The following is a 26,310-nucleotide window of genomic DNA, read 5'->3' as shown; positions in this document are numbered from 1 at the left end:
AGCTACTTTAAACGTCAATGGACCAAATGCTCCAATTAAAAGGCATAGGGTGGCTGATTGGATAAAAAAACAAGACCCATATATATGCTGCATACAAGAGACACACTTCAGACCTAAAGACACTCACAAATTGAAAGTGAAGGGGTGGAAAAAGATACCCCACGCAAATGGCAATGAAAAGAAAGCTGGGGTTGCAGTACTCATATCAGACAAAATAGACTTTAAAACAAAAACTGTAAAAAGAGACAAAGAAGGGCATTACATAATGATCAAGGGAACAATCCAACAAGAGGATATAACACTTGTAAATATCTACGCACCCAATGTAGGTGCACCTAAATATATAAAGCAATTATTAACAGACATAAAAAGAGAAATAGTAACACAATAATAGTAAGGGACTTTAACATTCCACTTACACCAACGGACAGATCATCCAAACAGAAGATAAATAAGGAAACATTGGCCTTAAATGACACACTAGAACAGAAGGACCTAGTAGATATATACAGAGCATTCCATCCAAAAACCAAAGAATACACATTCTTTTCAAATGCACATGGAACATTCTCCAGGATTGATCACATATTAGGCCACAAAACAGGGAAAGTCTCCATAAATTTAAGAAGATTGAAATAATACCAAGCATCTTTTCTGACCACAACGGTATGATACTAGAAATCAACTATAGGAAGAAAATCAGAAAAGCCACAAATACGTGGAGATTAAACAAAATGCTACTGAACAACGACTGGGTCAACAAACAAATCAAAGAAGAAATCAAAAAATACCTGGAGACAAATGAAAATGAAAATACGACATGCCAGAATTTATGGGATACAGCAAAAGCAGTTCTAAGAGGGAAGTTTATAGCAATACAGGCCTATCTCAACAAACAAGAAAAATCTCAAATAAACAATCTAACAATGCACCTAAAGGAACTGGAAAAAGAAGAACAAACAAAGCCCAAAATCAGTAGAAGAAGGGAAATAATAAAAATCAGAGCAGAAATAAATGAAATAGAGACCAAAAAAACAATAGAAAAAATTAATAAAACCAAGAGCTGGTTCTTTGAAAAGATAAACAAAATTGACAAACCTTTAGATAGACTCACCAAGAAAAAAAGAGAGAAGGCACAAATAAGTAAAATCAGAAATGAAAGAGGAGAGGTTACAACAGACACCTCAGAAATACAAAAGATTATAAGAGAATACTATGAAAAGCTATATGCCAACCAATTCGACAATCTGGAAGAAATGGATAAATTCTTAGAATCATACAACCTTCCAAAACTGGATCAAGAAGAAGTAGAGAATTTGAATAGACCAATCACCAGTAAGGTGATCGAAACAGTAATCAAAAACCTCCCCAAAAATAAAAGTCCAGGACCAGACGGCTTCCCTGGTGAATTCTACCAAACATTCAAGGAAGACTTAATACCTATCCTTCTCAAACTCTTCCAAAAAATTGAGGAGGGGGGAAGCTCCCTAACTCATTCTACGAAGCCGACATTACCCTGATACCAAAACCAGACAAGGACAACACAAAAAAAGAAAATTACAGGCCAATATCACTGATGAACATTGATGCAAAAATCCTCAACAAAATACTAGCAAATCGCATACAACAATACGTTAAAAAGATTATACACCATGATCAAGTGGGATTTATTCCAGGTATGCAGGCATGGTTCAACATTCGCAAATCAATCAACGTAATACACCACATTAATAAAATGAAGAATAAAAATCACATGATCATCTCAATAGATGCAGAGAAAGCATTTGACAATATATAGCATCCATTTATGATAAAAACTCTAAATAAAATGGGGATAGAAGGAAAGTACCTCAGCATAATAAAGGCCATATATGACAAATCCACAGCTAATATCATTGTCAATGGTGAAAAACTGAAACCTATCCCTCTAAGAACAGGAACCAGACAAGGATGCCCACTGTCACCACTCCTATTTAACATAGTATTGGAAGTCCTAGACAGAGCAATGAGGCAAGAGAAAGAAATAAAAGGGATCCAAAGTGGAAAGGAGGAAGTGAAACTGTCACTATTTGCAGATGACATGATTTTATATACAGAAAACCCTAAAGAATCCACCAGAAAACTTTTAGAAGTAATAAACGAATACGGTAAAGTTGCAGGATACAAAATCAACATACAAAAATCAGTTGCATTTCTATACACTAACAACAAAGTAGCAGAAAGAGAAATTAAGAATACCATCCCATTTACAATTGCAACAAAAAGAATAAAATACCTAGGAATAAACTTAACCAAAGAGGTGAAGAGGTGTACACTGAAAACTATAAAACATTGCTGAAAGAAACTGAAGAAGACACAAAGAAATGGAAAGATATTCTGTGCTCTTGGATTGGAAGAATTAACATAGTTAAGATGTCCATACTTCCTAAAGCAATCTATAGATTCAATGCAATCCCTATCAAAGTTCCAACAACAATTTTCACAGAAATAGAACAAAGAACCCTAAAATTTATATGGAACAACAAAAGACCCCGAATAGCTAAAGGAATCCTGAGAAAAAAGAACAAAGCTGGAGGTATCACACTCCCTGATTTCAAAATACACTACAAAGCTATAGTAACCAAAACAGCATGGCACTGGCACAAAAACAGACACACAGATCAATGGAATAGAATCAAAAGCCCAGAAATAAACCCACACATCTATGGACAGCTAATCTTTGACAAAGGAGCCAAGAACATACAACGGGGAAAAGAAAGTCTCTTCAACAAATGGTTGTTGGGAAAACTGGATAGCCACATGCAAAAAAATGAAAGTAGACCCTTACCTTACACCATACACAAAAATTAACTCCAAATGGATTAAAGACTTGAATGTAAGACCTGAAACTATGAAACTTCTAGAAGAAAACATAGGCCGTAAGCTCTTCGACATCGGTCTTAGCAACATATTTTCAAGCACCATGTCTGACTGGGCAAGAGAAACAACAGAAAAAATAAACAAATGGGACTACATCAAACTAAAAAGCTTCTGCACAGCAAAGGAAACCATCAACAAAATGAAAAGACAACCTAAAAATTGGGAGGAGATATTTGCAAACCATACATCTGATAAGGGCTTTATCTCCAAAATATATAAAGAATTCATGCATCTCAACAACAAAAAAACTACCAACTCAATTAAAAAATGGGCAAAAGACCTGAACAGACATTTCTCCAAAGAAGATATACAGATGGCCAACAGACACATGAAAAGATGTTCAAAATCATTAACTATCAGGGAAATGCAAATCAAAACTACAATGAGATATCACCTCACGCCCGTCAGAATGGCTATAACTAACAAGACAGGAAAGAACATGTGTTGGAGAGGATGTGGAGAGAAGGGAACTCGCATACACTGCTGGTGGGAGTGCAAACTGGTGCAGCCACTATGGAAAACAGTATGGAGATTCCTCAAAAAATCGAGGATAGAACTACCATATGATCCAGCTATTCCACTGCTGGGTATTTATCCAAAGAACTTGAAAACACCAATGCATAAAGATACATGCACCCCTGTGTTCATTGCAGCGTTATTCACAATAGCCAAGACTTGGAAGCAACCTAAGTGCCCATCAAGGGACGAATGGATAAAGAAGATGTGGTATATATACACAGTGGAATATTACTCAGCCATAAGAAACGATGAAATCCAGCCATTTGTGACAACATGGATGGACATTGAGGGTATTATGCAAAGTGAAATAAGTCAGAGGAAGAAGGTCAAATACCATATGATTTCCTTCATTAAGTAGTAGATAATAACAACAATAAACAAACACATAGAGACAGAGAGTGGATTGGTGGTTACCAGAGGGGAAGGGGGGAGGGAGGAGGGTGAAAGGGATAATTCGGCACATGTGTGTGGTGATGGGTTGTAATTAGTATTTGGGTAGTGAACATGATGTAATCTATGCAGAAATAAAAGTATAATGATGCACACCTGAAATTTATACAATGTTATAAACCAATGTTACTGCAATAAACAAAAAATTATAAAAAATAAAAAAAAAAAAAAGAAAACAGTCAGTCATATTTAGCCTCACAGTAAACACACCCACTGTCAACACCACAGTGACGCCCCCTGGGCCTGAGAATCCTCTCCCCTCCAGAGTTGCACTCACATTACATATTGAATTGAAGACTATTCCTTCAGTAATGTCATCATAAGCATTTGTCCAGGTCGTGACACTGCCTTTGTAGCTCGTTTTTAAATGGTTGCCTCCTACTCCAATCTACTCCAAGGAAATGCCTGTAAACAGCTAGCAGTCTGGGCATGCTAGAGCAAACCACGACTCACAGTATTCACCACGTGGATGAGTCACAGCGTGCTGACTACTGCCAGAACGCTGGACATTTAGGTTGTTTCCACTTTTCCCACTACTGTAAACAGCAAAATGGACTCCATCTGCTTTGTGCAACAGTACCTAACAAACAGCCTTCCCCATGGCAGGCACTCAAGCATCGACTGAATGAATAAATGTGTATAGAGCCACATGTACATAACACACCCTGTGAGGAAAATCTCTCAACAGAAGGCTTTCTTTTTCTTTTTCATTCTTAGGATAGTTTCCTAGAGACAGATTTCCATAAGTGGAAATTCTGAATCAATCTGGGGCTTTTGAGAGTTTCGCGTGTGCGTTTCAAAAGGATGTATTAGTTTGCATTCCCATTAATAAAAGATGAGAAAGTCCATTTCACTGTACTCGCACCTAAACTGGGCATTATCACTTCAAAATCTCTGCCTATTCTGGTTGGTGGAAAAAAAGTCCTACTTCATTATAATTTTAATTTATGGTTTTGAATACTAGTGAGGTTACATACTTCCCTTTCTACTTGTCAACTAGTTGTCTGTTTCGAAATAGTTTTCTAAGAATCATTACTATCTAAATCAAATTTATTTCTTGAAGCTCAGTTGTAGGTTGCAGTAAAAAAACATTTTTAGGAAGTAAATTCTCGAATAAACTTGCATTAAGGAACTAACCTAAATACACAGCTAGGAACATCTTAGAGCAATCTGTAACACGGCAATCTGCTTTTATTAATAGTAAAGTTGGAAGCTCATCTCAGTTCCTGACTTTTTCCTGATACTCATGTTATATAGTTTTGTTTTATTTGTTATATTTTTCTGGGATGACAATGTAACTGAGGAGGGGGAGAGCTGGGAGGAAAAGGCTCCCATATTATTCTTCCAAAATTTTTCCTTTAGGAAGCCATTCTAGATTAACCCAGAACCTGTAAGGGCTGTTTTCCACAACTGCACTCTATAAAACTTCTTTAGCTAAGAATAATCTTGGGGTGGCTTAGCAGAACTTTGTCAATCCTGAATTAGGCTTTCTCCCCAAAAGTGTTCTGTAAACAAGCAAGCTAAACACAAAAAAGGCAGAAACACAGTCAGAGGACAGAATGTAGGTCCAGACAGCACTGCCAGCAGCGAGAACTGACAGTGACTAACAACCCATCTCGTAAACCATCCAACAACTAACACGTGGAAAATACTCCAATGAGGTGCAGGCATGTTTGCTTTTTATTCCTTCAAAATGTCCTTGCAGGAGCAGGCAAGAATGCTGATCAACCATCTGTTCTCAACAGAGAGAGAGCAGAAATGTGGAAGAGGATCGTTAGGGGAAGCAACCAGAGTGAAGCATGGAACGGCACAGTCACATAATCTGCCAAATGATATGATGATTCGATCTGTTTGAACTCTCCAAGACTTTATGAAGATGATTTTTGTAATGACCAACTATCTTGGAACTTTGCCCACAAAGCAAATGGCTACTCACCAGATGCTCTTAACCCCCAGAAAAATGCATCAAAATCACTACATGCAGAGTCACAACGAGAAGATACCACTGCTTCAGCGCCTCCCCCACCTGCCCCGCCACAAAACTGCCCTCAGAAGTCAGCAATGCCTCCTCAGTGCAAAACCCACAGGACACAGAGGAGTTCCCAAACTCGGCGTGGGTGACAGAGCCAACTGGACATGACTGCAGAGGGCTGCAGGAGCGACGGTCTCTTTCCAGCACCTGACCCCTTTCTCTTCTTGGGGTAACAGAACCCCTATGTTCTGTGGGGAGCCTATTCCAGTTAGCTGACCCTCTCCCAACCCTCCCCTGCATCAAGTGGAGCTGCTGCTGCAGCACCATTACTGCTATTCCCCCACCCCCACTGCCACCGTCACTGTCATCACCACGGAGGCTAACATCCCCTGAGCACTTTCTTTGTGCCAGACACTGTCCTATCAGTTTCATATGTATCATCCCATTTAAAGAAAGGACCTATGCGGTAGGTGCTATTGCTCCTCCCATGTTAGAGTTGAGGAAACTGAGGCACAGGAGGAGTACGTAACTCACCCAAGGTTACACAGTAAGTAGCAGAGCAGCGATGTGAACTCAGACAGCTTGCTCCCAGAGTGCAGGCTCTTAACCACTATGCTGTACTACCCGTCTAACTCTGCCCCATCTAATCTCTGGCTACAGAAAATGGTTCAGGGAAGTTCACCTGACCCAAGTGAGGTCAATCAGATACATGGGCACCAGGATAGAGAAGGTATTTCTCCTCTGTGTCTACACAAAGAAGGCTGAGCTCTGACAACAGCTTCAGCCTCCTGGATTCGGCTATGCCTGAGCCAGCCCAGGATCAATATGCAGGTTTCTCACTTACACAGCCTTTTGGCTTGACCTATACGAAGTTAAGTTTCTGTCACCTAGAGTCCTTAAAACTTGTCACTCCCCTGTTTGGTGGAACACTATTCCTCCCTGGCTCTTTTCCTTCTTCTCTGACTATTTCCTCTCTGCTATCTTTCCTGAGCCCCTCTCCTCCTCCACCTGCCCCGTAAACACCGGTGCCCCCAGCCTCTGTTCTAAACTGTCTCCTCTCCTTTCTTCACAGCAGTGGTCCTCCTTAGCACCCCACATTCTGATAGGCCTCCCTCCTATCAGGCCTTCTGACAGGAGAACGTGTCCCTCCTGCCTGCCCTGCTTTAGAATCACCACGACACTGAACCATAGCTACTCGTGCGAGTGCCTCCTACGCCCCAAACACCGGGAACAAAAAAGTTGAGAACAAATGCTCTACAAGTAATCCTTGGAAAACAGCATCTTTTTCATAGCTTAACACTACTAGCAGCAGGCTAATACCCTCCACATCTTTGTCTCTAGCTGCAGAACTACCCCACACTTCAGGCTCATTTAGGGGGTTTACTTTCCTATGTCTGATAGGGACCTCAAACTCAGTATGTCCAAAAGCAAAATCATGATCTTCATCCCCAAACATGTTCTTTCTCCTGAGTCCCCAATGTCATGAATGGCATATTATCCACGTGGTTATCAAAACTGGAAACACAAATGTCATTAATCATTCAAATTTTCACAGAAAACATACCTAAATACCAAGTATTCTGCTAGATCCTAGGGGTAAAATAATGAATAAGAAAGAGACCTTGAAAAATTTTGGTTTTACTGGCAAATACAAGACAGTAATGATTATCACTGTGTATTAAAGATTAATTCAAGATACTGAGAAGAACCTAGTCTGGTCTGAGGAGAGGTCAAAGGAAGGCTTCTCAGAGATGGGGCCTAACCTACAACTCGAAGGTGTGTTAAAAAAGGGTATGGGGAGAGGAAGAGCATTCCAGGGAACAGGATAACATGGGTGAAAGCTCAAAGACAGGAAAAAAAAGACTGATGAAGTACCATTATACTGGTAGCTTTCATTTATTAAAAACTCACTAAAGCTAGGCACTATTTAAAGTGAAATACATTATTACTGCTGTTCCTTACATTGAGCCTACAAGATAGGGAGATGATAATCTCATTTTTACAGTTAATTAAAGCACTTTCAAAGTTCAGAGAGGTTAAATTACTTTTTCAAGACCATCCAGCTAAGAGATGTGACCAGCTCGGAACCTGGGTCTTCTGCCTCCAAAGCCCATACTGTTTATACCAGTCCACGCATCTGCTCAACCTTCCTAGACTCCTCTTTGTGTTCACCCTCCACTCCAGTAAAATATCAAATCCTGCTGAGTTTTCATATTTCTTAAATTTCTCCCCCTCGATCCATACCTACCATTAGAAACCTAGTTCATTATCTTTCCTCTGGACTCAGGCTCTAAGTGCTCTTTAGAGTGTATATGTGTGTGTGTGTTTATCACAAAAAGCGAGATCAGATCTACTTCACTTTCCCAGCATGAGATCCACCAACTTACCTGTACATGTTCTCCTGCTACAATGGAAGAAACACTCCCATTCTTGTCTAGGGCTGGCCCTGGAGTAATGTAGTCACAGGCTCTGTTGTCTTTAGCTATGCTCTTTTCTTGAGAGATCTCACCCAGTCCTCTATCTCTAAGTACCGTCTCTAAGGCAATGACTCTCAAATACATTTATCTCCAGCTCTAGTATCTCCATGAACACCAGATTCTTACGTTCCATTTGATAGGAACAGTGTCTGTCAAACTTGCCTGGTAAGAATCACCTGAGAGATTTCTAGGATACAGATTCCCAGGCTTTCCACCCTCTACCACCACACCCCCTCCTAATTCAGAATCTTGAGAGAGGGGCCTGAAAATCTGTATTATAAACAAATGAGCCAATGATTCCTACTGACAAGTTTGAGGAAGTCTACTATAGGAGCCTTACCTATCAGGTAATTATCACTGAGAATGGCTCAGCTCGCTGGATATCAGTATCCAAACCTGCCCTTAGCTCCAAGTCAAGCCCTCCAGAAATGATTTATAAGTTGCCCAAACAATATCTCATTAGTTTTATTCCAGATCACCAGAGGTCACCAGTGACCTAAGACTGCTCAGACAGCATGTATGTCAGGTAGATCTTTATGCTACAGCAAGTATCTGCTTTGTTTACTTGGCACAAAATTAGCTGTGCCAACCCAGGATCAAATATACTTGACTTGAGTCTTTATTGTGACATACTGCCAGTTTTCATCACTTTTTTCCTTAAAGTTGTTGAAGAATCAGAATTTTAGCTTCTCTTTCCAAAAAGCTACTCCTCTTAACTATCATTTCAAGTAAGCCCGTGGTCAAAGCTTTGAAGATTTCTGTCACCTGCTCCACAAACCCTTCCTAAATTCTTCTTGCATATATTCTGCAGACTGAAAGTTAACAAGACAAAAAAGACTAATAAATTCTACAATCTACTCCTGACTAAGGAATTCAAATGACAACCAGCAATTAAAGCAAATGACAGCAATTAACAATCTTCTGACAGGCACCCTTCCAAGAATTTGTGAGCCTTAAAGGCAAACTTATTTACAGTCATAGTCTACAAAAGGCAGAATTTCTCAAGTGTCAAGTGATTACATATCCCCAAACTGTAATTTTAACTAATCTCAGAGAGAGGTCTTTGGGAGGTAAGGACGGATAGGACCAGACGAGAAAAATAGATAGGGACATACTGGGAGAACCAACCATTTCAGATTTTCTCCTCAAAAGGTAACGCACTGAAACTGAAGAGAAACTCCATTTAAAATGATGTGGAAGAAACTCTCCCCCTTCACTCCTTCATTTAGGAAGCTTTACAGCTTATTTCCAGCAGCAGGACCAAAACTCATCAATGCTTTTCCAAGTGAGGACAAACAACATGTATCCCTCCAAATAGATGACTTCCCTTGCCCTACAAAGTGTCGATGATACTAAAGAATCAGAGGAATTGGAAAAATGCTAAATTACCAGAGACATGCTTGGAAGAGAGAAAACTGACATTGGAGTCATGTTGACAATAGCAAACACTTTCCGAATCAGTAACCTAGAGCAGAGGCTGACAAACCGTGGCCTGGCCCGGAGGCCAAATGTGGCCCACTAGCCTGCCTTTGTAAATAAAGTTTTATTGGAACATACAGCCACTCCCATTTATTGACATATTGTCTATGGCTGCCTTCTTGCTACAACAGCAGAGTTGAGTAGTTGCAAAGTAGAAAATATTTATAATCAGGCTCTTTACATCAAGAGTTTGCTGAGCCCTGACCTAGAGCATTATGTGCCAAAGATGAAGGCTAGGCTGGCCCTGTTGCCACTGTCCCTCCTCTAACACACCGTGCTGGAGAATAGGCATAAACATCTGTCCTCCCCATGGGCCTCAGAAAGGCAGAGTGTTGACCCTCCACAACAGCCAGCACGTAGCTATACTAGACACTTGGAGAATGAGACACTTAGCATTCAGTCACCATAGCCCCATGACTCACCAATTTGGTATATCACTTTTCAAAGTCCCCCAATGCCTAAGTAACACACCATCTTAAAGCATAAAATGTTTTATTTGGTCATATAATATCCAAACACGTTATTTTCCTCTTAAAATGCTTCTATCACCTGAAAAAAATTTCAGAAACATGACTAGAGCTATAAGCTCCAAGACCAGACTAAACATTTTAGTTTGAGCTATTAATTTGCCAATGGGTTTTTCAAATATCCCTCCTTTCTTCTCAGTAGTCAATAACATTGGCATAGCTTAAGGTGTAAGAGTTCAGGTTGTAAGAAAACAAAAAAATTTTAAAGGACACAAAAAGCCAAGTATTCTTAAAAGCACACAGTCTGTTAAGGCACACCTGTGTGAACACTTATGTACCTGAAAGGGTCATATTTAGATATAGTATTATGATTTTTTATGAAAGAAATTCATGTCACTAAATGGCTGCTGTCTGAGTCTTGAACTTGCTTGATTGAAAACTGAGATGGTATGGAGAAAATTAAGACTGGTAGATTGTAGACATTCATCTTTTCACCCCAACTATCCCACCTTTCAGGTTCTACCAAAATAACACATTTAAAGGCAACATCTGTTAGTGCCTCGAGCTCAACATTCCTGCTGGGGCAAATTTAGAAACACTCCATTTGCTGAAAAAGAGCTACAAATCCCACACTAAGCTTTTCACCTCAATCATGGGGCTGGAACTCTGACATTAGCTAAGCCTAAGCTGTGGTTAAAGCTCTCCAGCCACGCTATCAACAGAAGAAACGAGTACTTCTGTAACTAAGGCGACCCTGGACTCCATCAGAAAGAGGAGCAATGATCCCTGCAGGCTCTCTGTGGTCAAAGCCATCAGAGGACTGAGCACTTTGATAAAAGAGGTGAACCCAAGTGCTTTGAAGACAACGTTATGAAACTGTCATCATGGTAATGATGGGGTCTGAGGAATGCTCAGGTTGAAAAAGATCCTTTTCTCAAGAATGTCCTTAGTTGGTCTTGAATATGTTTAAAATAAACAAACAAACAACTTAGGAAAAACACCAGCAGGAAATTCACCAGAATGTTAAACAGTAATCTCTTTTGAGTGGTATGACTTTGAACAATTCTTTCTTGTTCTTTATAGCAGAAAGAATCCCCTTTTATAACAAACATTTTCTAATATGCCCCAACCGTTACTATCCTGAAATGAAATTCACAGATATAAAACTTAGCTAAAATAACAAAAAATCAATAATAAGATATGAAGAAGAAACAAAAGGAAAATAACTTATAGTGAAATATGTATTTCAATGTGTAAATTCTTGGGCCAATAATACTAGAAGGCACAACGAAGTAGTAAGAGGCTTGGACCCATCACAGAAGCATCATGAAGGCAGAAGTCAAGTGCGAACCTGGAGTGTATGTACAATTATGTCATTTTACAAGTGGCACCACCATCATGGTTGAGTACAACTAAGTAGTTTTTCCCAAATTTACATGGTGGTGGAATTTTTAGAACCTCTCTCAGCCAAAAAATGTGAGTTTGTACATAAAATCAAGTTTGGTTTTGGACTCAGACAATAGAGATAATTTCATCTATAACTGTTCAGGGAGACAGTCAGAAGTCAAGCGAGCTGTAGAACAACTGTTTGTTATATGGGACAGATTAGGAGAGCGAGCATCTCTGGCACCATCCAAACTGAATGCATGTAGAACAGCCCCCATCACTGTGACTCCCAAAAGGACCCCTATGAATTTCTACAACCTCGTCTAAATCACTCCTGCTGCTTGTGACAACCACTGCTTTATACGTTTCTACACTTCATATATTTTCTATAATGAAATGTATTACCTTTATAATCATAAAAATTATGAAATATCCAGCAGAGTTTCAAGTTCATCAGTGTCCCTCCAACAAAGACACATAAGGTCACAGGTCGCTAACACAAACTGAGACCTGGAAGGCAGCTGGAGGCAGAAGGAAGAAAAGGGAAGAAAAGGAAAGGTCAAGAGGCTCACTGTACCATCCTTAGTGGCTGATAACCTTCCACAGCTCTGGAGAGGACATTTGAGCAAAGCCCAAACAGATACCTTGAGGGTCAATTTATTCTATCTTAAAAAAGATTTCTGACTAAAGCAGAATTCACTGACATAATGGGACAGTGGGTCCAAACTTTACAGGGTCTCAAAGGAATACATGTAAGCTTTGATTACTGAGATTTCCTAGGCAACAGCACGACTTAAAATTAATAGAGTCCTTAAAAGGAAGATGCCAAAAGAAACTATTCTTGAGACCGTTTATACGTCTTGGGCCAGAGCAAGGGACAAGTGACCTATATATAGAAAATCACCACATCTGCAGTATTTTAAGAAGCAACAGTTGCAAAGCAAGAGCTCACGTACAGTGGTGGGAAAGACCCTCCCAGGCTGACGTGGGAATACTTTCCACTAGAGAAGACTGTTCAGCACACACTGGAGAGAAGGCAGCTTCCCCAACAGCCTGGTTGGCTGCCATTGCCCGGTGCCCATCTCCTTCCCAGGGACTGCCCACTGTCATCAACTGCGCGTCCGGGACAGCTTGCTTCTCTACGTGCACAATGCCTGCCAACTCCCAGAGGCTGGCGGCAACAGACTGTTTAGAACAGCTGCCGCTTATTAAATCTATTCTTATGTTTATTTCCTTATGAGCACTATATTATCAAATTTCTCAGACTTTTCAAAACCCTCTCATTCTGGGGTCAAGTTAACTACCTTTTCCTTTTTTTTCTTATCTGGCTAAAGAGGCTGAGAAGGAAAATCTATATTTTTTATCCTTTCACTCTATTGAAAGGAAGAGAGGTTTGCTTTAAAAAAAAAAAGATTGTGGTTGTTATACGGTACACTGTGAAAAACACTGCTTTACTGCATAAATAACTAACTCTATCTGATAGCTCACCTACTGTGTCTTTAAACTGAGTCAAACTCTTGTTCTATCTCAACAGTGCAGTCCTGTCTGGGACATACCTTACCATATTAGGCAATCAGGCCCCAGAGAGAGGGGAAAGCAAAACGGTCGCAGGATTTTACCTAAAAGGAGAAAGGGAGAGAGACTGCCCAGCAGTGGACAGTGGATAGAAAATCGCTGGGTACCCTCCAGCAGATGATGGGGCTTCATGAGATTAAGTAACAAGATAAAAAATACTGATTGAGAGCGGAAAAGGTCTAGCAGACAGCCAGAAGCAAAGCTGTGAAAAATTAGAGCAAATAGGAAAAAGGGCTATTCTTCACTCAAAAGGAAGAGAGTGGGGGAAAATGAAGATCTACGACACAGAACTGTTGGGAGCACTGGCAGAGAAACATAGACTGGAGGGCAATTTAGGCACAAAGAGGAGAGCCTGCTCCATCGACAGAGAAATCTGCAGGGCTCGGTCAGGCGCTCAAAGGGTCTGCACAAAACATGACATATTTAGTTCTTATCCTTCCCTCTTGACCCGTTTCTTCTCCCTGACGTTGGCAACCCTCTTTTAAAATTTACTTCTTGAAATTCATCAGGTACATTTTCAGAAAACAGACACATGCTGGAGTTAAGGAGAAACCTGTCCTACTTCTCTGACTCACAACAATCTATTTTATGGATAAATTAATAAATAACCTCAATATCACATGATTCTAAAGTCAAGTATTCCAGAAGCCTTCCTCTCATCCACATTTAGAAACCTATGGATTTGGAAAATAATTTTGCATGGATCTCAATCATCTCTATTTAAATGTGTAACTCATTTTCATTCCACAACTCTGAGAGGTAGATACTATTATTATCCCCACTTTACAGATGAGAAAACTGAAGCACAGAGAGGTTAAGCAACTTATCCACAATAGTTAAGCAGCTGGCGGGGGGGGTTGCCCAGGGAGCTCAGCTCCAGCGTCTGCACTAGTAACTGCTGTGCTATACTGCTTGTTGTCACAGCACATCACATATGATCCACAACAGACACAGAGATTCAACTGAAGGTGGCAGTAGCCGCAGACCAAGAACACAGCTGTGTGATCCTGGGAAGCTGCTTAACCTCTCTGGGCCTCAGTTCTTATCTTTAAATGAGAAGTTTAACTAGATGGTCTTGAAAGTTTCTTTTGGTTCTAAAATTCAAACTCTGTAATTGCCATTCTAGCCATCACAGAGCTAAACTAGAGTTTAGTACACAGTGGCATTTAGAAATAAGTTTTTCAAAGAAAATCTCCTCTTAAATGAAACAGAAGTGCTAGTTATTCAAAGATGTAATAAAACTGAGGAAAATCAGGTAAAGTAAAGGGGACCACAAGCTATGTCAACTTAAAAGATCACACGCAGACACGGTGACTCGATCATGCGCAGATATGGTTAACCAACAGAATTCCCTGATGTAACAAAAACAGTCTTAGGACATTGCTGGACTTGAGAGGCCTCCAGAGAGGGTTTGCCAAGAGGCAGCAATTTCTGTTGCAGAGACGTCCAGGGGCGCTCTGGGATAGCAGCCCCTATGCTACTGCACGGCTCCTACACACGGACCAAGCAGACGGCACGGGTGACCTCCCTACACAAGCTGAGAAAAAAGGGTAAAACAACAGCAGCAAAACTGCCTGCTGCTGTGTGAGTGTTTTCTGTTTGTCTGACTTTGTTTTGGAAAGAGGGGAGCTTGCACATCGTCAGAGCCCAGTGCCCGGTCCTCAGCCCTCTGCTGCTTCTTCCCCTTCTCCTACTCAGAACTCCGCAGCGCCCAGGGCTCTGTCTTCCGGCCTCTTCTCTGTCTATATTCGTTATCTGGGGATCTCACCCAATCTCATGGCTTAAATACACCCTGCACGTTTACTGACAGCCAAGTTCACATGTCCCGCCTGCACCTCTTGCCTGACCTCCTGACTCCTATCTCTGACTCTTCCCTTGAGGTTTCCATGGGGGATATCCCTCAGAAATAAGCAATTTAACACTTCTAAAACCAAAACTGAACGCCTGCTCTTCCCCCACCAGATCTATTCCTCCCATAGTCTTTTCCATGGAGTAGTCTTTTAATGCAAACTTCATCCTTTCAGTTGCCTTAGCTAAAACCTTTGGTGTTAACCTTGACCCCCCCTCCCTCCTGTTCTCCTCACCCTATATCGAATCCAACAGCAAATCTTGTTGGTTCCAACTTCAAAATATATTCTGAATATGAAAACTACCCCTACTACTACCCCAGTCCAAACCACCTCAGTCTCCCCTGGATTATTCTAACAGCCTCCTAACTGAGGGCCCTGCTTCCAGCCATCTCCCTTTAGCGTATACTCTCAAGACAGCAGGCAGAGCAACCCTTTACAGTGTAGGTATAATCACATCACTCCTCTGCTCAAAACTCGAGAACGCTGCCTGCTCCTTCAGATGACAGCGGAGCCCTTGCAATGACTTACCAGCCTCCGCCACTGGGCCCTTCTGCCCCTTCTGCTCCACCACATGGGTCTTCTCGCCTGTCCTCCAGCCTGTCAGGCACACTCCCACCTCAGTCTCCACAAGTGCTGTCCCCTGCCTGTAACGCTCACCCCACAGACTCACGGCTCCCCATCCTGCTTCCTTTCAGTCTAGGCTCAGATGGTGCTTTCTCAACACGGCCAACTGACCACCCTACTTGCAATGTCAGCCTCCTGCCCCACTCGGGCACTTCTGACCCTCCTACCCTACTCAACCACAGTTTTCCCACAGCAGTCACTGCCTCTTCACACGCGATTTACTGCACACTCTTCTATCTGCTGTCCACCTCCTCCACTAGAGTGTCGGCTCCACGAGAGCAGGGCTTTTGTTCACTGTCGAATTCCAGCATCTAGAAAATGGCCTGATCGCAACAGGCACCGAAAAGTGCTTGTTCAGCGAATGAATGAAAAGGAGGGTATAAAACAAAAGGCAGGACAAAATGGGAAATGCATTCAGTGGCTTTTGGTATTAGAGACATTTCTGGGGCCAAGCGGATCCCAACGCAAGTTTTATTTTCTGTTAAAGCTTAGTTCAAAACCAAGCTTTGCCAGCAAATTTCAGTATGCTTCTCTGCTGTATTTAGTTTAGAAACTTACATTAATTGCTTATCTCTTTTGGAACACTTCACCAACTTCTCTCTCCACTAGCATGCCACCAGGTATCTCAGGTAGATACCTTATTATCCATGAATTAGTAATTCCTTAACAAATTTCCTTTCCCAATGCATTTTGAGGGGTTATTACTGGTCCAGACCTACTGGTTCCATTCTGGACTGGGAGAGCTACACTGCTAACTTTGAGGGTAAGATTTTAGCGATTTTCTTCAGATTGAGCGCCATCTGATTTGCCTAAAAGCCACAGGGATTTTGGGGGTGGTGAAGCATTTTCCTAATTGCAGTATGGAAATTCTTACTTCCTGCCAGATGTTAACTACCCACCCATGTCAAGGACAGCAGAAGAATGCTGATGCTCTACCCAATGAGTCTTGGTACTCAGAGTAGGTTTTTAAGTTGTATTCCAAGAAGATGTTCCTTCACTCAAGGAGGTGGGATGCTACTAGCAGGTCAGTTCCTGTAAACTGCTGAGTGAAAAACCAAATGGATGAACAGGGGATGGAGAGGACACACGCTCTAACTTCAGGTCTGCTTCCTACAGTCAGGTGAAAGGCTCTCTGACACAGGCACGGGTGCTCAACTACACAGCTTGGATGTCCCTGAATACTTCTTGACTTCTCTGGGTCTCAGTTTTCTTAACTGTAAACTGAGGTTCCTAACTCAAGTTATCTCTAAATTCCCAAAAGTTGGGAGGCAAGTAACTTCACCACACTGAACTGGGTTCTTCAACAATTCCTTTAAAACAAAAGCCATCTGTCTACCCAGCTTCTCTAGGGCACCATTCTGCTTGTTCACCAACATCTTTCTGTTGACTGCTTGTGCCCCCTAGTGATAAATTCAATTATACAACAGAATTGGCTTGGAAAGATCTGATCCAGAGGAGTAAGTAGGGGAAAATAACAAGAATGCAGTAGATAAACTCATCGTGAAGCAAAAGGCAGGCAGGCCCAGGTGCGGGTAAAAAGATGGAAAGAACCCAGACAGCCGTCCCCCACACTGTGCCTATGACCCCCCACATTCTGTGCAATTACCACCAGGAAAGAAAACACACATGCTCCTGCTACACAAGCATTTTCAGGTATGACTGGAATAATCTTCCTCACATTCAGACTCAGACTCAGTGTCTTTTCACTTGGCAAGATGAGGATGTATCAGACTTCTGGAGACTATCTGTGTGGATAACGCAACAGATTTGCTTTAAACACGTCTGTTGAGGAGGTGCTAAGACATCAAATTATATATTCATCGCCAGTCTCACCAGTCCATGGATTTACCAATGGGGATGGGTTTTGACTAAATCCATGCACAATATTGGGCTTAAGCCAAGTCTCCAGCCTTCTAAGCATCGTTTCATGGTGTCACCACCACAGAAATGCATGACTGGTCTTCCTCTATCACACAATTATTAACAAACATCAGGGCCATAAATCTTGTCTGTATATAAATGCTGCTTACAATTTTCTAGTTAGGTACACAAAAAGAAGAAATGGATTTCAGTGATGTCAACAGGGATTTAGGTTAAACAACAGAAAGCCTTCTTAACCATGCTGTTGTTACTGATATATGGGCGTGAGAGGTTAAAGAATCTTCTTTTGAAATCTTTAAGAGGAGGAAAATAAGAGTCTGTACATATTCGGAATCATTTTAGTTCTAACCCTGACTGGAGACATAAGTTGAAGGTAATAACCACTGAAAGTTTCCTGTCTACCCTTAAAATCAAATATTATTACTGTACAATTTCATATATACGAGGTTCAAGAACAGGCAATACTAATCTACGGTGACAGAAATCAGAAGCGTGGTTGCCTCCCATGGGACAGGGAAGGAGGTACGAGGCAACTTTTCAAGGTGTTGGAAAAGTTCTGTATCTTGATTTGAGTGGTGTTTATACTGGTGGATACAATCATCAAAACTCATCAAATAGTCCACTTAAGATCTGCGCATTTATTGATTGTAAATTATATCTCAATTAAAAAAAATCGATGTCAGAGACTTGGAAAGAGTTAATTTTAAAAATAACGGATTCCACCACTCTTAAGGAACGGGCTAAGACAGAGAAGGGAACTGTCATGACCTCAATGGCAGATATAGTTTTACGGAAGCAAAAACAAAGACAAGAAAGAACTGCCCTGGCTTCTCAGCAGTATCCATGTGATGAGCTAACAGTGCCACTTCAACAGAATGCCCCTCCTTTGGTTGGCTCAACTCTGCTGCCTGATGGAAGGACACAGAGGTTGGGGAGAAAGAGTGGCCATAAGTTATTACTGACTGTCTTGAAGTAGGATGGCAGCAATTTACATTGGGCCATGACCAGCATGTTGCTCTGTGGGTCCATATGGATAACGGCATCATGCCTGCTAGCGTCAGAAGAGAGTACTTGAGAAAAACGCTAAGAGTTTCATCGAAATAAACTGGAGTAATGAAGCAAGCCAACGTCAGGCTTTTACAAAAAAGATGCCTCACCCTGTGATGACTCATCACTGTCTATCCTTTCACACTGTTGGTGGGGCTGGAGACGAGCACCCGGAATATGCTTGTACCAACTCTGGCTCGCCTGCATACATTCAAAGTCACCAGTCTAGAGAGAACAGGCTATTTATTCTTCTCTTAAGATTCATGTTGGCATCTGCTTGACACATGGTAAATGCTAGGAGATGCCCTAAGCAACTGGATGAGTGAAACATTTTTCAGTCTGATAAATGACTTTCACACCAAACCTCAACAGTCCCTGCTCTTCCTCACCAATCAGAAAATCTTTTCTATGATTTTAAGTCAATGGTCCTAAAATGAAATTCTCTGGGAAGCACTGCATCAAGAACATCTTAGTTTTCCTTATATGGTGGATTTTCCCGTGCCAAGTACTTTGGAAAGACAGACAAAGATTTTCACTGACAAAGACATTCCACGACCACAAAGCCTTCCTTATCACAACTCCCTTTATGAAGTTAAAGGCCTCTATAACCCTCCAGGGATTATAGTCCATTTCAGTGCTCTGTACTCTATTACTCAGATTCTCTCTTTAGGTATCTCAAAATTCCCCAAAGCAACTTTCCTATATTCACTCTTTCTGTCTCCAAAAGCCATTCCAAGCCCCTTGAAAAACTGAAGAGTCACTGTTTGCACACACGCACACACACACTCCTCGCCCCAAGGGAACCTCCATGTGGTATCTCCACATGACAGAGCTCATCTTTGTGAAGTAGCCCCAGCTTCAACCAAGGGCAACTCTCACCTATGTCACCACTAGTCATATGGGCATTGCTTTTTGGAAGGCCACTATTGACCACTTTGGATCTTGACTAAAATATAGGCAGGTCAATGACATAATATAGTATTTCTAATTCCTCTGCTAACAATGAGTTGTCAGTTTTCAGTATGGGTTATTCAATATATTCTGAGAACATACTTTCAACTAACTGTAGGGTACAAAAAGGTCATCTTTCTACATAATTTCTAATAGAAACACATGTAGTCTCAACTCATTTAGTCAATAACAAATCCTATTCTTCCTGAAAAATGGTACTAATAAGAAAACCACTAACTTGCTATCATGCTTGAGTGGCTTACAGGAAGCTGAAGTCTCAGGAAACCAGGGCCCAGGCCATCCACAGTGGAGAAAAGCTGGATGCCAGGCCTTACAGGGTCTGAGTTACCTAAGAGCCAAGGAGTTTAACCTTACTTCAAAGTCAAATATAAATGACTTTTAGATTGTGTGATGTTTACATTCTTCTCATTTATGATTCCTTCTATTAGTGTAGATCCATAAGAGAAAGAGTATCACTTTTCACTTTCCTTCCAAAGATTCCAAAGTACTTTATACAATCCAATAGCATGCTCACGAGAGAGAAAAAGAAGACAAACAGAGCCGACAATTGTGTGAGTGTTTGGCAGTAGGCAAAGAAAAATGTAGAAAACTTGTTTAAGAGCAAGAGCATTCTTACACCATGTAAGAAAAGAGCACCACCAACTAACACTGCCACATTTCTCAAAGGAATGTCTATCTCCAAACTCTCCCTCAGCCCAAATTTGCATAGGACCTGCTCTTTCTTCTACTAAAACTGTGTGCACACCAGCAAGGCTGAGCCAAAAGGGATACGCCTCACTGGCTGTCGCTTACCCATGCTTTTCTGACCTCTTCAGAGCCATCAGTTTCATCTTCCTGAAAAGGAAGGAAGAAGAAAAACAAGAGGATGGATCATGGTCACAAACATCCTTGAGAGCAATAAGGTTAGCCCCATCAATTGTGCATCTTGGCATTTCACACAGGGGCGATGAGAACTGACTGCCAAGTGAGGCTCTGTTACTACTGCTTTTTCTTTTTGTGAGGAAGATCGGCCCTGAGCTAACATCTGTTGCCAATCCTCCTCTTTTTGCTGAGGAAGACTGGCCCTGGGCTAACCTCCATGCCCATCTTCCTCCACTTTATATGGGCGGCTGCTGCAGCACGGCTTGATAAGCAGTGTGTCGGTCTGCACCTGGGATCCGAACCCATGAACCCCAGGCCGTCAAAGTGGAGAGTGCGAACTTAACCACTACGCCATTGGGCCAGCCCCGTTACTGTTGCTTTGAATAGTCCGCCACAGGCAGACAGCTTAGGAACACCACCTGTAGTCAAAAACATCAAATGACCAACAGCTAGAAAAGGGGCATCTTTAAGAAAGACAGACTTTATTTCATGTCTGTCAATAGTTATCAGTCTATAACAATGAAATACTTTTATCTAAAGAACAGTTTCTAATACAATATGTAAAGAATAGTTTCTAATAGATGAGTATTACTGTCTCACTGAATGGCTTATCTAATTTTCAAATGAGTCACTGGTAACCAGAGATCTCTTGATTATTGGCCACTTGATTTTTTCTTTTTTTTTGCTGAGGAAGATTCACCCTGAGCTAACGTCTGTTGCCAATCTTCCTCTTTTCTTGCTTGAGGAAGATTAGCCCTGAGCTAACATCTGTGCTAATCTTCCTCTATTTTATATGTGGGCTGCTGCCGCAGCATGGCCTGATGAGTGGTGTGTAGGTCTGTGCCCAGGATCTGAACTTGGGAACCTGGGCCACCGAAGCAGAGCTCACCAAACTTAATCACTACACCGTGGGGCCAGCCCCTTGGCCACTTGATTTTTAAAATGCCAGTAACAAAGTTGCGTGAGAAGAGTACAGAACAAAAGGGTGGATTAAAGTACTGAGAGTGTGTTTGCAGTTAGTAAGCACTGGTGCAAACCCAAAGTTAATCTGTTTTATATTATTTGTTCCTTTTTTCCTTCAAAAGAGTAAAATTGAGTCAGATGAACTTGTGTTACTTACAGATTTTAAGTTCCTTGAAATTCTTGTAGTGCTCCTAAAATATTTAGTTAGAATCTCTGCTTATATGGGGTTTTAAGATATTGTTGACTAATTACATGACTTCTAGGGAATACTGGGGAGGACTGCTAAAATCTGACAAGCTTGCTGTGTTTTGTTTATGTGGTTGTAGTAATTTTCCAAGGTCTTCATTCTTCACCAGTTATTCACTGTGTGCCTACCATGTGCTTGGCACCGCTCTAAGCGCTGGGCATCAAGCAGGAATATACCAAACGAGTCCCACACTGGCTGAGTCTTTCTTCTTCTCTTTTCCTCAGGAATATTTCTTGACAATCTGCAAGACTCACGGCTCCATGTGGGACTCTTTCTTTGACTCAACACAAAGGATGGCAGCCAAGGGCAACGGGAAATGTCCTAGCACAGACCAGGCTACTTACATCCTTTGTCCAGAAATTGATGCCCGTGCCTCTTCGTCGTTCCTTGGGCCGCCTCCTCTCACGGATGGACAGCCTGTGAGAGGACTGGTCATCCAAATCTGCTTCTTCACTCTCTGGCCAGAGATAAAACAAAGTATAGATGTTAAGCATCTGGGGCATGCACACTGGGGAGAGGTCTGCATTTTCTTAAGCTCTACATACCATTTTTGTCCATTTCTTTTGCAATTGCAGCGTTCGTGGTGGTCTCTGAACTCTCAGAATCAGGGACTGAAGACCTATTTGTCCGTAGTAGGTGGCAACTGGTGTAGAGAGAGGGTCTGGATGCAGAAGGAGACACTGGTGTTGTGGGTTTGTCCGGCTGAGTTGGACACCTCAGGCGACGATAGACAGGCTGGAAGTAATCCACAGGAGGAGACGTTAGAGGTCAAGTGCAACCACGGGATAAGGACAGCAGGTTTATTAAACATGAGCTTTTCCTATATCGAGAGGCTTGTTCGTAGCAGACGCTCAGTAAGTAGCTATTGAGCTGAAGTGAGTTAATCAAAGAAAGGAAACAGCTTCTGGACTCCTGTTCTGAATAGACCACTATGTTGACAGCAGCCAGCGAATGATTCCTAAATCAACCACAGGGCACTAGGTAGCACTAACCTTCCTAATAAAAATTCCTTTGATTTTGGAATGAAACTAGAAAGGATGATGACCTTTTTAAGATGGAGCACTGAAAGGCAAGGTTTATGCAGGAAAACAGAAAGCTCAGGAATATGAAGGAAGAACACAGCGTTATCTGAGGACAGGGACCAAACAGGAGCATTCTGCACTTTCTGAATGCTCTGTCCACTTGCCATACCAGGCTCATTGAAACTTCAAAGAAATTCCCATTTTCCCTTTTAAATTTTATTTTCCTGAGCATTAGGACAGATAGACCTGATAATAAGCCTTAACTTGGTTTATGTAAGATGCACAGATAGAGAAATTCTTACTACACACAGAGATTATATACATTTTTGTTTATAAATTATAAAGGCAGAAGCAATAAAATAATGTAAGCTTTGGAGTCAGATAGAACTTGGTTCAAATTCTAGCTTCAGCATTTACTGGCTATGTGACCCTGAACATGTTACTTAACTTCTCTGAGCCTCAGTTTCCTTGTATGTAAGTAGGGATAGTATCTTCCCCAGTGAGGGTTGTCAGGATTAAATGAGATAATGTATGTTACGTGCTTAGAACAGTAGCTAGTAATAAGTACTTAGTAAACAGCAGCTGGTAAGACAAACAAATTAAACAACAGAATCTCAGTTAGTTTATGCAGCCTAGCCATGCAGAGTTAAAGTAAGATGGAGATTCCTTTCTCCTATAACTGTGGGGACCATGTAATTTATCATCCCAACTGGGACACTTCTGAGAGTGAAAAGGGGTGGTATTGATAATTACACACAGATAACAGGTGTAATTGGAACCATCTCAGATAAACCAGGAGTTATGTTCACCTTAAATATAACCCTATATCTTTGACTTCCAACTCCACTTGAGAAAGGGAAAATGAGTTAAAATGTCCATCCCAGTAGTGACATCCTATGGCACGGGACTAGGGGTGCTCTGTAAGCTCTTAGGTTTGCAGGAGTTTGGAGAACAATATACCGATGGTTAAGACAGCGAGCTGTGGAGCCAGACTGCCGATATGCAGATCTTTGCCCCACCACTTCTTAGCTGTGTGAAATGCTGGGCAAGTTATCTAACCTCTCTGTGAATCAGTCTCCTCATATTTGATAGCAATAATAATGTCTACCTCAGAGGGTTGCTTTAAGGATTAAACAAACTAATACATGAAATAGTTAAGATAATGCCTGGTATAAACGCTCAGTAAATGCTTATACTTCATTTGCATTTTATTATACTATGACCTCTTTTTTAGAACAGAAAGACATTTATTCTTTAGGTAAAGAATAAATTTAGTTAAGTTGAATTTAACTAAACTTATTGTGGTGATCATTTTGCAATATACACATATATCAAATCATTATGTTGTACACCTAAAATGAATATAATGTTATATGTCAATTATATCTCAATAAAACTGGAAAAAAGAATAAGCATTAGTTAACTCCCAGAAGAAAAATGATCATTAGGGACTGACATTCTCTGAAGTCTCTCAGTCACGCAGGTGTGTCAACTACAGACACGTGTACAGCGTCCTCTACGAGCTGCCCACTGAAAAGGAGCACAGCACTCGGATTATCAGTGAGGAAGACATTCCCCACACAACTACCTTGCTTTTCACACAGTCCGTGCCAGCATAAACGAGCTCACCTCTTCATCCAGACTCCTGCCCCAGGGCTGCTGGCCCTCCCCAGCTCCCTTTGCTGGGGCCACTGAGGGCTCAGGCTTCTTGGTGCTCCCCTCAAGCTCCTCGGCGCCCACGGGCTTCTGGCCTGGGTGCTCCTGAGCTTGCCGCTCCGCCCTCGACCAGCTGCAAGTCCTCTCTGCTTCCTGCAGGTCTGTCAGGGTCACACCCTGGGAAAACATCACACGTTCAGAGAAGTTTCACTCTAACCATGGAATAACTTCACGAACAAGCAGGGAAACTCCCTAAAAGATCTAATAGCATCCAATTCCAAATGAAGATCCCCAAATCTCTGAGGTCAATTCAAGCAATATACGTTTAAAATAAACACCTCAGTGTGCAAAGAACCAAGGTTTAAGTCTAGGTACATTTCAAATAATACTTTAGCTTTTCCAATTTGAGTTCCAGAAAATAGGTCAACACTGATGCCTGCCTGTTGTAGATGTACTTCTTCCACACCAACGGTTCTCAACATCTTTATTTGAAAGCTCCCTACCCTCCCAAGAGCAAACGGTTACCAACAGAGGTTCTCTAAACAGCAGATACTAGAAAAACTTAATTTCACTCATAGAAAGAAAAACCAGGAGCCGGCCCGGTGGCGCAAGCGGTTAAGTGCGCGCGCTCTGCTGCGGTGGCTCGGGGCTCGCCGGTTCATAACCCCGGGCGCGCACCGATGCACTGCTTGTCAAGCCATGCTGTGGCGGCGTCCCATATAAAGTGGAGGAAGATGGGCACGGATGCTAGCCCAGGGCCGTCTTCCTCAAAAAAAAAAAAAAGAAAAAGAAAAACCAGGCTCAAAAAGGCAAAAATTCAGAGCCAGGCTAGAACAACAACAACAAAACCCAAACTTCCCCCTTCCCCCAAACTAGCTTTTCTCTAACATCATTTCCCAAGTAACCCAAGGAATCACACAGGGACATTCCAATAATTAATGTTCCCTCAGGCTCACAGGAGCAGCAATACAGAAGAAAAGCAAATAATGAGGAGACGTTGCAGAAGGAGAAAAGGAGTGAGGAAGAAAGTGAGCTGATCCTAACTCCAGTAGTTACGTGCTCAAGTTCTCAGGAGAAGGAGGTTCCAAAGCCGAAATGCAGTTGGGCAAGTACTATATCCATAACTTGCTTTTTGTTTTCATTATTCACTAATCTATTCACTCATTCTCTTAATAAAGAACTATTAAGTATCTTCAAGAACTGGAACTACAAAGACAAATCAAATGATTTCTGTACTCAAGAAACTTTTACTGTCATGGAAAAGACATAAGAAAACAGATAAGTATAATGGAATGTACGTATCAAGACAGAAATACATGATTCAGCAAATTCTACTTCTGGGTATATACCCAGAAGAACTAAAAGCAGGGCCCTGAAGAGATAATTTGCGCACTCATGCTCATAGTAGCATTATTCACAGTAGCCAAAAGGTAGAAGCAACCCAAATGTTCATTGGCAGATGGAGGAACAAAATGTGGAGCATACATACAATGGAATATTACTCATCCTTACAAACGAAGAAAGTTCTGACACATGCTACAACATGGAAGAACCTTGAAGACATTATGCTAAGTGAAATAAGCATACAAAAGGACATATACCGTATGATTCCACTTACATGAGGTCCCTAGAGGAGTAAATTCATAGAGACGGAAAGCTGAAGGGTTGGTGCCAGGGGCTGGGGAGAGGGAATTATTGTTTAATGGGTACGAAGTTTCAGTTTGGGAAGATGAAAAATGTTCTGGGGATGGATGGTGGTGATGGTTGCAAAATAAATGTGAACGGACTCAATGCCACTAAACTGCACACTTAAAAATGGTTAAAATGGGGGCCGGCCCAGTGGCGCAGCGGTTAAGTGCATGCGCTCCGCTTTAGTGGCCCGGGGTTCACAGGTTCGGATCCCAGGTGCGTCAGTGCGCGCCCAGCTTGTTAAGCCATGCTGT

The 26,310-nt window shown here is 41.6% G+C and overlaps 1 protein-coding gene across 9 annotated transcripts in view; it reads right to left on the bottom strand.

Moving 5' to 3' along the window:
* PPP1R12B (protein phosphatase 1 regulatory subunit 12B) overlaps positions 1-26,310 on the bottom strand; it is a 215,298-nt gene that overhangs the window by 63,831 nt on the left and 125,157 nt on the right. For all 9 annotated transcript variants that reach the window (XM_058533822.1, XM_058533823.1, XM_058533835.1 and 6 more), the window contains 4 exons: positions 24,341-24,544; positions 22,235-22,424; positions 22,034-22,146; positions 20,411-20,452 (listed from right to left, as the gene is read on the bottom strand). In XM_058533822.1, the coding sequence (XP_058389805.1) occupies positions 20,411-20,452; positions 22,034-22,146; positions 22,235-22,424; positions 24,341-24,544 (549 nt within the window). The remainder of the gene's footprint in view (positions 1-20,410; positions 20,453-22,033; positions 22,147-22,234; positions 22,425-24,340; positions 24,545-26,310) is intronic.

Source organism: Diceros bicornis, chromosome 38, assembly GCF_020826845.1.
Source record: "Diceros bicornis minor isolate mBicDic1 chromosome 38, mDicBic1.mat.cur, whole genome shotgun sequence".
In the NCBI taxonomy this organism is placed as follows: Eukaryota; Metazoa; Chordata; class Mammalia; order Perissodactyla; family Rhinocerotidae; genus Diceros; species Diceros bicornis.
The sequence above is the reverse complement of the archived record's forward strand: the minus strand, read 5'-3'. Positions and strand labels throughout refer to the sequence as shown.